This window comes from Leguminivora glycinivorella, chromosome 15 (assembly GCF_023078275.1).
Source record: "Leguminivora glycinivorella isolate SPB_JAAS2020 chromosome 15, LegGlyc_1.1, whole genome shotgun sequence".
In the NCBI taxonomy this organism is placed as follows: Eukaryota; Metazoa; Arthropoda; class Insecta; order Lepidoptera; family Tortricidae; genus Leguminivora; species Leguminivora glycinivorella.
The window spans coordinates 14,042,073-14,052,066 of NC_062985.1; the positions used below are offsets into that span (position 1 = coordinate 14,042,073).

General features: G+C 36.3%; 1 protein-coding gene across 1 annotated transcript in view; it reads right to left on the reverse strand.

The window, feature by feature from the left end:
- Positions 1–8,954, reverse strand: part of LOC125233988 (fibrillin-2-like) — a 135,821-nt gene extending 126,867 nt beyond the window's left edge. The window contains exon 1 of the mRNA XM_048140168.1: positions 8,819–8,954. Coding sequence (XP_047996125.1) covers positions 8,819–8,821 — 3 coding nt within the window. The 5' untranslated portion in view covers positions 8,822–8,954. The remainder of the gene's footprint in view (positions 1–8,818) is intronic.
- Positions 8,955–9,994: the final 1,040 nt, after the last annotated feature.

Consider the following 9,994-nt stretch of genomic DNA (forward strand, 5'->3'; position numbering starts at 1 on the left):
TATATAGAATTACCTACGCTGTGGTCGATGTGTAATATTTCTACAATCATTGCAAGCAAAAGTATTATGTGCAATCGAAATAATCGCAGATAAATATACCAGAGAAACCTAAGGATCCAAATGAAAATCTTAATGAATACTTTTATTACGCGGGCGAAGCCGCGGGTAAAAGCTAGTACTATCATAATTGCATAGGTATATCTTGACATTCTTGCCTTCTGATTTCTGCGAAACGACCAATGTAAATAAGTTTTTATTGGAAAAAGACGATAATATATGGTTACTGTTTATTTTTAAAATAGATAATTGATTAAAAATATATTGTGCAACGACAACTGGGATGAATGCGTCACTATTTTTTAATTATTTTGCATGCCTATTTTTCTCTTTTACCAACACAAATTGTTACCTTAAAAAAAAGATTGCTAAAATTGTGAAATTGCGTGTCCTTAATACTTATATTATCAATTAATCAACAATTACGAAACAGTTATCAAACCTTCATGAAACCTATTCGCAATACAATTTGTATAGTTCCGTAACTCAAAATAGAAAAACGGAATTAGTATAGGATCACTCCTGTCTGTGTCACAGCCTGTTTTTTTAAAGGCAGCATACTTTAACGATGGACCTCAAATTTTGGAAAAGTACAGGCGACCTGCATTGTCTACTACACTGTGTGATCGGAGACATTTTAGATGCCTCCGTGACTCAAGGAGTCTATCCTTGTCAAGGATCTATCCTTGTGTCAGCTCTTAAACAGCTCCACCCTGAATGAGGCAACAGCAACACTGTAACTGACAGTTAACGACGCTCTTAACAGCGGCAGTAAACGAACAGACGAACAATGGCGAATTTGCACGCGGGCCAATGTCGACGACTACATTAATCTGCTGTTACGGACGTGGTGATAAGTAGGACCTGGGTAAATGGGATCTCAAGAGTCAAGAGTATCTTAAGTTTTTTCCCCACGTTGGGCGCCAGTGCTACGGTTGACGGCGAGATAGAATAAAACAAACGAGTTAAAATAAAGAACTGGTTTATTCTCGCCGTAACTCCGCGTGAGCACACGAACAAAGGTCGTTAGGTGTGGGTTCGTAAGGCCGATACTGATTTTGCTCCGAGGTCAGGATCAGGATGCAATTATAACTTAAATATTACGTTTTGGATGTATCGCTTTTAATTATTCGTATCTAGTATAAGCAGGTAAGTGTTTCTTATGAATTAATTACGTTTATATTGGAATGTAAGTTAGCTATGAATCAATAAAACTTCTTAATATATATGTAACCTAGGTTACGTAACGTATTTACGTTACAAAGTATTAGTAGGTATTTGATCTGAATATCCACAAGATATTGCTAATGACACAAAACAACACACAGAACAAATCTAAGAAGTAACTTAACGAGGAAAAGTAAACTATTTTGTATTGCAATTAAAAAGTAAACGTACCGTACATGCAAACCTGCCTAATTATTAATTAACTTGATTTTGTGACTTTAATATTGAACCATGTACATGGAAAAATATCACCATCACACCATCGAGAACTCGCTTCGAAGACTGCTTCTGCCATATCTTTGGCAACCGCCGCGCGCCGGTTGGACACGACAAGACGTTCAGACACGACTGAGAGACTTGAGTCTTTTATTTGACTTCTTGTTCCCTTTTTCTTCTCCCTTCTGTGACGTCTTTGATAAATTCGTCGTAATCTTTCCTCCTCTCTCATACTATTAAAAATATTCAAACGTTAATTCGCTTTATAAGCTTTTCATTAAGCAAACTACCACAGAACTTAATTTAGATAGAAGAAACAAATTCATATATTTGTATAGGGGCCGAGCGTGTCAAATTTTGTACTGAAGTTGATTCTTGCCTGTAATTTTAAATATGTCTCAGGCTCTTGATTGTTCATATTTTTTGTGTTGTTGCAATTGAATATCACGTAACGAGGCATTTTTTATGTTTTGGTTGACTTCAACTTACAAAAATTGACGCCCGAAAGCTGCAAGCTGCGAGTAAAGATGGACAACTCAGTGGATTTCACTGAGTTCATTTGACACGCTAAGTAGATACGTTTGCTTGATCTATGGTATATATGACATCTGTGCAAACTACCCAATGGCAATTAAGTACAGCTGTGTGCAAAATAACTGCCATTATTTTGCACACAGCTGTATATGTAGAGCTGCGTTATTCATCCAGGTGGGTCCCCTTTAATCAGGTTTCACTGTACACGCTCTTATGGCAATTTAAATTCATTATGCGATAGTTCTAAGCGTGTGATTATGTTGTCTTATATAGGTTATTATGTAAATAGCAAATACCGATACAACTACGATTATGTCGTAAAGTTTTGGTACTTTCACGACTGGAGTTGATGACAGCAAGTATCATAATATGTATATTCAGGTTTACATAAGATCGAAAGCTTTATGTGTATGAATGTGTATTATTGGACCAAATTAGTTATATCGTGTCAATTTGCGCTAAGTAAATTTAATATTAACTATGCCCTACCCAATTTTTAACCGCCTTCCAAATCTCAAGGGAAGGGGTTCTCAATTTTATTCGTCTGTATTTTTTTTTTTATGTTTGTTCCTCGATGTCTCCGCCGTTACTGGACCGATTTTGAAATTTTTTTATTTTTATTGAATGTATATGCATACAGATTGGTCCCATTTTTCTCAGAACCCAGTTCTGATGATGGGATCCTGGAGAAATCGAGGGAACTCCTCAAATCTGAAACGCATACATATGGTGATTTTTGTGTTTTTAAAGGAACAGCATGCATTTACGTACGGAACATTGACATTTGGTGCAGTGGAACTCCTGATGATGGTCAGAATGGAACTCCTCAAATCTGAACGGCACACTTATAGTGACTTTGGTATTTTTATAAGAACAGCATGCACTTACGTCCAGAACAGTGACATTTGGTGCATTGGAACTGCTGATGATGGTCAGAACGGAACTCTTCAAATCTGAACGGCACACTTATAGTGACTTTGGTATTTTTATAAGAACAGCATGCACTTACGTCCAGAACAGTGACATTTGGTGCAGTGGAACTGCTGATGAAGAGTGAGCCGCCCCTGGTTAGAGTTCCGTTCTGATAATCATTCTCATCTGTAAGTACTTCAGAATCATCCAAATTTCAAAATTGGTTCAGAAATGACGGAGATATCGAATAACAAACATTAAAAAATATACAGACGAATTGATAACATAATCCAACATTTGAAAGTATTTATCACCAGAACCCCAAAGGAAGGTGGTTTTTTTTTTCTTAAAATAGTACATTTCGATACAAGTGCGAAAAAGAGGAAGTTCGAAACGAGTGGCGATAAATTAAAACACGACCGAAGGGAGTGTTTTAAATCGACACGAGTTACGAATTCCCTTTTCGCACGTGTATCGAACGACGTTTTTCAGTACAGATGGACTTCCGAAGTTTTGACCTGACATATAATGAACCACTTCTCGCACTAGTGCGTAAAAAAAACACCATCTGTATTAAAAATTATATTTACATGAGTAGTTTTATACAATGTTAACTTCAAACGCGAATAAATGGCCATTTTTTTAAAAAATTGTCCACCCCACTTTTTTGTAACATGGGTATTTTTTACGCGATTCATACTCAGAATCGAGAGCTCTTTCGATCCTGATAGGAGAAAAAAAATGTCCTTAGATTTCCATAAATTTTTTCGAACCTTCCATTCCGTTACCGCCATACAAAATGTATGAAAAAATGGTAACGGAATGGGAAAATAACCTTGGGACACTTTTTTTCTCCTATTAGGATTGAAAGAGCTCGCGATTCTGAGTGGAAATCACATAAAAAATTCCAAATCCAAAAAAAAAAGTAAGGTGGACAACTTTGAAAAAAATGGCCCAAATACAACTCTCAGATAATGGGATTTTGTTATTAAGAAAAGATAATATAGGTAACACGAATACCTGATGTGGGGGAGAAGACCGCCAGACTAAAGTGGGACTGGGCAGGCCACGTTTGTCGCATGCACCCGGATAGGTGGGCCAGCATAGCCACCAAGTGGATGCCTCAAATTAAGCGCGGACGTGGCAGGCCCAGACGGAGATGGCGGGACGACTTTGACACCTTCATGACTAATTGGCCAGAAATAGCACACCAACGGGAGCTGTGGAAATCACGGGGAGAGGCCTTTGCCCAGCAGTGGGACACATAAACGGGCTATCTAAATATATATAGGTAACTAGGTATGTATTAGACCGTGAGGAGATCGTTGGGTGGATAACATTTGAAAAGCTACGGGGCACCTCTGGATGAGACTAGCCCAGGGCCGTAATAAGTGGCGTACCTACAGCACGTACACGAAGGGCGACCTATGCTCAGCAGTGGGCAATTAACGGCTGAAATGATGATGATGATGATCAGTTTAATCTTTAAACGTAATAATATATGGTAGATCCTTTACTTGATGGCTATTAAATAGTATTTTTATGGAAGGTCTCCTAGTATGTGACATTGAATAAAGACAACGAGACATCTTATGAAGCCACCTTAATTCTAAGTAACTAAGCTCGTAAAATCGGCGCGAAGCAATCATTTTTTGCATTTTATTGTCAACGGATAGAATTATTTAATAAAAATAACTTAATAATATTCATTCATACATAGATAAACTTACGCCTGTATGGGCATTTTCAAAATTTGGGTCCCCCCAATTAGTGAGTTGTTAACACAAATTAACTTCCTGTCACTTTTGTGACGATAATTAAGCATTTATAAAATCTGTCTAAAAATTTACTTTTTTCACATTCTGAATGTAGATTATCGCTTATAGTTTATGTAATTAACACAAAAACAATATTTTTATTGAAGTTTCATGCTTAATTATTGTCACAAAACTGACAGTGAGTTAATTTTTGTTAACAATGTACGCTAATTGGGGGGTCCCAAATTCTGAAAACGCCCGTATTCCTTAAAAGGGCAGGCAGAGCACATGAAACAACAGTTTTAGTGTCACTTCTTTAAATTCTGATATTGAGACTTCACAATATCCATACTATTATTATAAATGGGAAAGTGTGTGTGTCTGTTTGTTTGTCAGTCCTTCACGGCAAAACGGAGCAACGAATTGACGTGATTTTTTAAATGGAGATAGTTGAAAGGATGGAGAGTGACATAGGCTACTTTTTGTCTCATTCTAACCCCCCATTTCCCTAAAATGGGGGGTGGAAATTAGTATGGAGCATTTCTCAATTTTAGAATTTAACGCGAGCGAAGCCGCGGGCAAAAGCTAGTCTTTAATAAACAAATACAGTACCTAATTAATATGGGTCAGAATTAGGTGTTATTTAATGCAAATCCCGAGATTCTTTTGACAGTTTTGACGCTAATAATCTGTAAAGGTACTTACAAGAAAATCCAGGTGCGGAAATGGCATTGCATTCGACATTATCCTCAGGAAACCTGATACCTATCCGAAGTGGCCCTGACCTGGAAAATACCTGGCAAATGAAAACAATGCCGCCCTAAATCTACGTAGCGACCTTCAGTGGCGCAAGATCTTGGAGTACTAGGGATGGGGTGAAAGGAGATGAGACCGGAGTCAGTGGAAGAATATGATTCGAGTGTACAAAGATTTAAAAAAAATAATGTGAAATACAGACCGGGCAAAGTGGAGAAGACTGAGCAGGAAAGCGGACCCTGGCGCTAGGCCGGGAAAACGCTAGGTTGAAGAAGAATGTGAAAGACAGACAAAGTCACATCCTAAGGGTTCCTTTTGTACCTTTTTTGGTAACACTAATAAATAATGAAACAGAGCATCTACCATGAGTTTTGACGTTTTATAATACGCTATTATATAGCGTAAACATACTTTGTATAAGAGAAAGTGAAGAGCGCCCCCAAATGGTTACTTACTACTTAAGACGCTACAGGAGAGGTCAATTCTGCATACAAAGGGTCCATATTGGCTCATATAAAATTATATGTTATAAAATTATTGCTTATACCGATTTGTGCTCCGAATGATCATTTCTCATAATTTTACTTATCATAATTTTGTTTTATTATTATCAATAGTACTAATATCACTGTTCATAATAATCATTTAGCCGAAAATTTTTAATCATAAATTCTATACAAATATTTAATAACATTCATAATTTTGTGTTTAAGAAAATCATTCATCATAAAATTATTTAAAAAGTTTTGGGGAAGTTCTATCAAAAAACTTGTGCCATTTATAGAAGTGCGCTTGGAGCTTTTACAGTGACATCTACAATTTACATTAAAAAGTCGTTTCTGGTTTGCTCACGGTCAACCTAACACGCTCCTCCTCGCTACGCTCGTCGTCGCACATAACTGGAATGTGTCATGTGATTTCTGTTCTGTTAACAATACCTAATATAACGATAAATTATATTACTCGCAATCGTTATGATCAATAAGTACATAAACATTAACATTAGTATAAAATGTATTTATGATGAATGACATTATGAACATAAGTCATTCGAAGTTACGATGGTTATTAACATAAAATTGTTATAAATAATGATCATTATAATGTAAAATTTTATGAGAAACATTTTCGGACTACCAATAATCTATATACCAATTTAATTTTTTTTGTTTGAAAGCTGAGTTAGTCGGGAGTGTTTCATCTTCTTAGCCATGTTTCATGAAAATTGGTCTACTATATCGGGGATTTTTTCAAAATTTTAATTTTGTGGTTAGGTTATTGAAGATAGAGCAATGATTTTTTCAACACAGATTATTATTATTTTTATCTGTGTCGGACCGTTTTGGTTTTTTTTTTCGATAATCCAGTTAATAACACTAGTATATTAAACTAGAATTCCCAAATTGATAGGGGAGTTCCTTTCCATTTTAACATTTTCGCTCCTGTAACGTCTTAATCCCAAAAAAATACGATCATGTTACCTACATTTTCCATTATGTTTACGCTATCGAGTAACGAATTCAAAAACACGAATGCAGATGATTCTAATTACAAATTAGCTAAGACTATCTACCGACAGAAATGTACACTCAAAAATGTAGGTTAAAATACTAAATAAACAACGAGAGTTGTTCACACATTTCGCACTTGATAAAACCAAACTTATTACTCATGTCAAACAATAACTTTAATACCTAGCTGTTGAGACAATGAAATAAAACCGTGCCGTCTCATATCGAGGTTTCTGATACTTTAATTTGGGACGTGAAAAATATAGCACTAATAATCGTTTTCGATTAAAATAAATTCCATAGCTAATTAATTACCCTTGTTGGGTAACGTTGATATTCCAGAATAGAGCTAAAATGTACACTAATATTTGATGGGTACTAAAAATGTACGTAATTTCCATTTTTTATTTATTTACGTCAGTAAAATCAAAACGCATCAAGCAATAAATCGAATGACGAATAGACGGAGAGCTGACCCCGGAAAATGTTCAAATTTCGAGAGCAACGGTAAGCATTAGACGTCATAGTCACAGAGTCAAAGCACAACGCTAAGTTTTCAAGTCAAGTACATCAGAATGATAATGATATTTAATTCCAAGTTTGTGAAAAGTTTGTACCTTCTTATATTTAGCCCCATAGAATACCACTGCTACAGTAGGTATTATGCATGAATCAATTTATTAGGAATACTGAGTTTCAACCACACGTCATAAAAAATAAACTCAATTATTGTAGTAATTCTTATTACAAATATAAGGCAGCTGTTAGTACCTACCATGAACGTCTCACGCTAGTTAGTTGATTTATGTGAACGTATTTTGATCTATTTAATATTTAAGAGCATTATAAATATCGGGCATGCGGGTGGCCCGATGGCACTGATTTAAACAAAGTTTCGAAACAGATCAGATTTTAGGATCAATCAAAAGTTATACCGTAATCATAATGTCGCGGCCACCAAGGAGTTAGACTAAGATATACTATAGAGTAGATACATTATAGAATTGGCAGGAGTAAGTATGGATGGCGGGAAAAAATAAACAGGGTTTCATCAAAACTTTGCTCCCAAAACCGACATCAATATTTTAATTAAATTGATAATTACGAGTGCAACTTATAAACTAACCTATTAAACAGTTTGGAGATATGTTTTGCCCTGGAACCTAACCAGCTTAAAACAACCACTGTAGCTTATAACAATAAACCATATTACTTATTAAATCTAAGTTACACAAGACCTCAATTGTCATACTTAAAACTTATTTTATGAAATCATAACGTAATGAATGTTTACTTGTTCCCGGTCCAGCTGAAATTAGCAGCGGACGCGATATGTCACGATTGCGCAAATCATAGCCTTCGTGCTGTTCCTACTTTGATAACCACTGTATGGAGTGTTAACCCTGGCCCTATTACTGAGGATGTGACCATTATTTGTTATAATTTAACTTGCTTTATGTTTGAGCTTTTGGTTAAAACATGATATTTTTAGGCAAATATTTAAATGTATACAAACAACCCTCAGTTTAATAGTTCAATGATATACTATTCGCAGAATAGATTAAGTAACTATCAAACTACGGGGTTAAAGGTAACTCTATTAGAAGATAAAGTTTTACACAACCTTTGAATGAATAAGACATAGTCAAGTATTCGTTAAGTTATTACAGACAAAATTGTATACCAAAATAGGAGCATCACGGCGGCTCTTAAATTATCAGGTTACAGGCGTCAGGTGTAACTTTTTTTCACACATTACGTAATACAATACCTATTACAAATCAAGACAAAAGGCGGCAAACCCGGGATCCGTTCAAAAACTTAATCCTGTTGGATATCACACTTTACCATGCCACTGGATTCCTCTGTGGAGCGCACCCAGAGCAGAGTTCGAGATTTAAAAAGTTAGGAGAACGACCGGATACGGCACGATAAGTTGAGAGACGCGGCGAGGGAATCACGAGCACTGCGCTCGGTGGCTCGGTCCCGACTGGCGGCTGAAATCGCGAGCTTATCAAAGGAATGGACAAGCTAAACATCAGGGGTGCTGTTCCGATCAGTTAGAAGAGTACATTACGCCGGGCAACCAATGTAAAGCTCTCTAGTCACGCATAGTTCTCACGGATCACAGTAACACTGGTTGGTTAGAGAGTTACAATCGCCTACACTAATTAAGCAGTTGAAATATGGAGCTGCGTTGGCCCTACCACTTAGATGGACGCTCTTCCGTTACATTACCAGTAGATTCTTTACCTCCGTTTATTGGCGTTTAGCGCCTGCAATAGTTGTTTCCGAATATGGCTATCTAATTTGGTGGTTTTGAAGTGTAGGCGTTGTTTAACCGATTTGCATTTAACTACTGGTCTAATCGCTTTTGACCATGTTAGATGGGTGGGGCGGGGAACATAAATTATTGTACTTATTAAGATGCCGAGGCTTAACTTATTTGGATAGAAGGGATTACTTAAATCTTTGTTTGTAGATTATATTGATAAAAGGTACTAGCGCCAGAGATGGTCTGGTCCATCGTCATTTTTATTTTTCTGATTTTTAATGTAAACTTGCAGTTATTTTTATGATGCTAACGAACATTGCATAATTTACGCTCATTCACTCTTACAAAGGTATGAAAATGATGTAAGTCGTAAAGCTAAAGAACCCGGCCATTTTTTTATAGGATATATTATACTCAGTTAAATCCACACAGTTTCTGTAGTCAAAGAAATTACAAACAAATATCAGCAGTAATCAAGGATGAGTGCGTGTTCAGATATTTCGAGCACCTCCAATATAACTGATAGCAGCTGAACAATACGTATTTCTATACAATATCGCCTTTCTGGTCCATTCTGCAAATCAGTATGAATTTTATATCTATCTACAGTTAAGTTTAAGAACACTTGTACTCACAGAAGTACTGCACATCTATTTGTTCTCCTGCATACCCGCCTATAGCCATGGGACGACCTTGGAAACATTCTTCAACAATTCGTAACCACAGCACATGCGTCAGAGACGATTGTG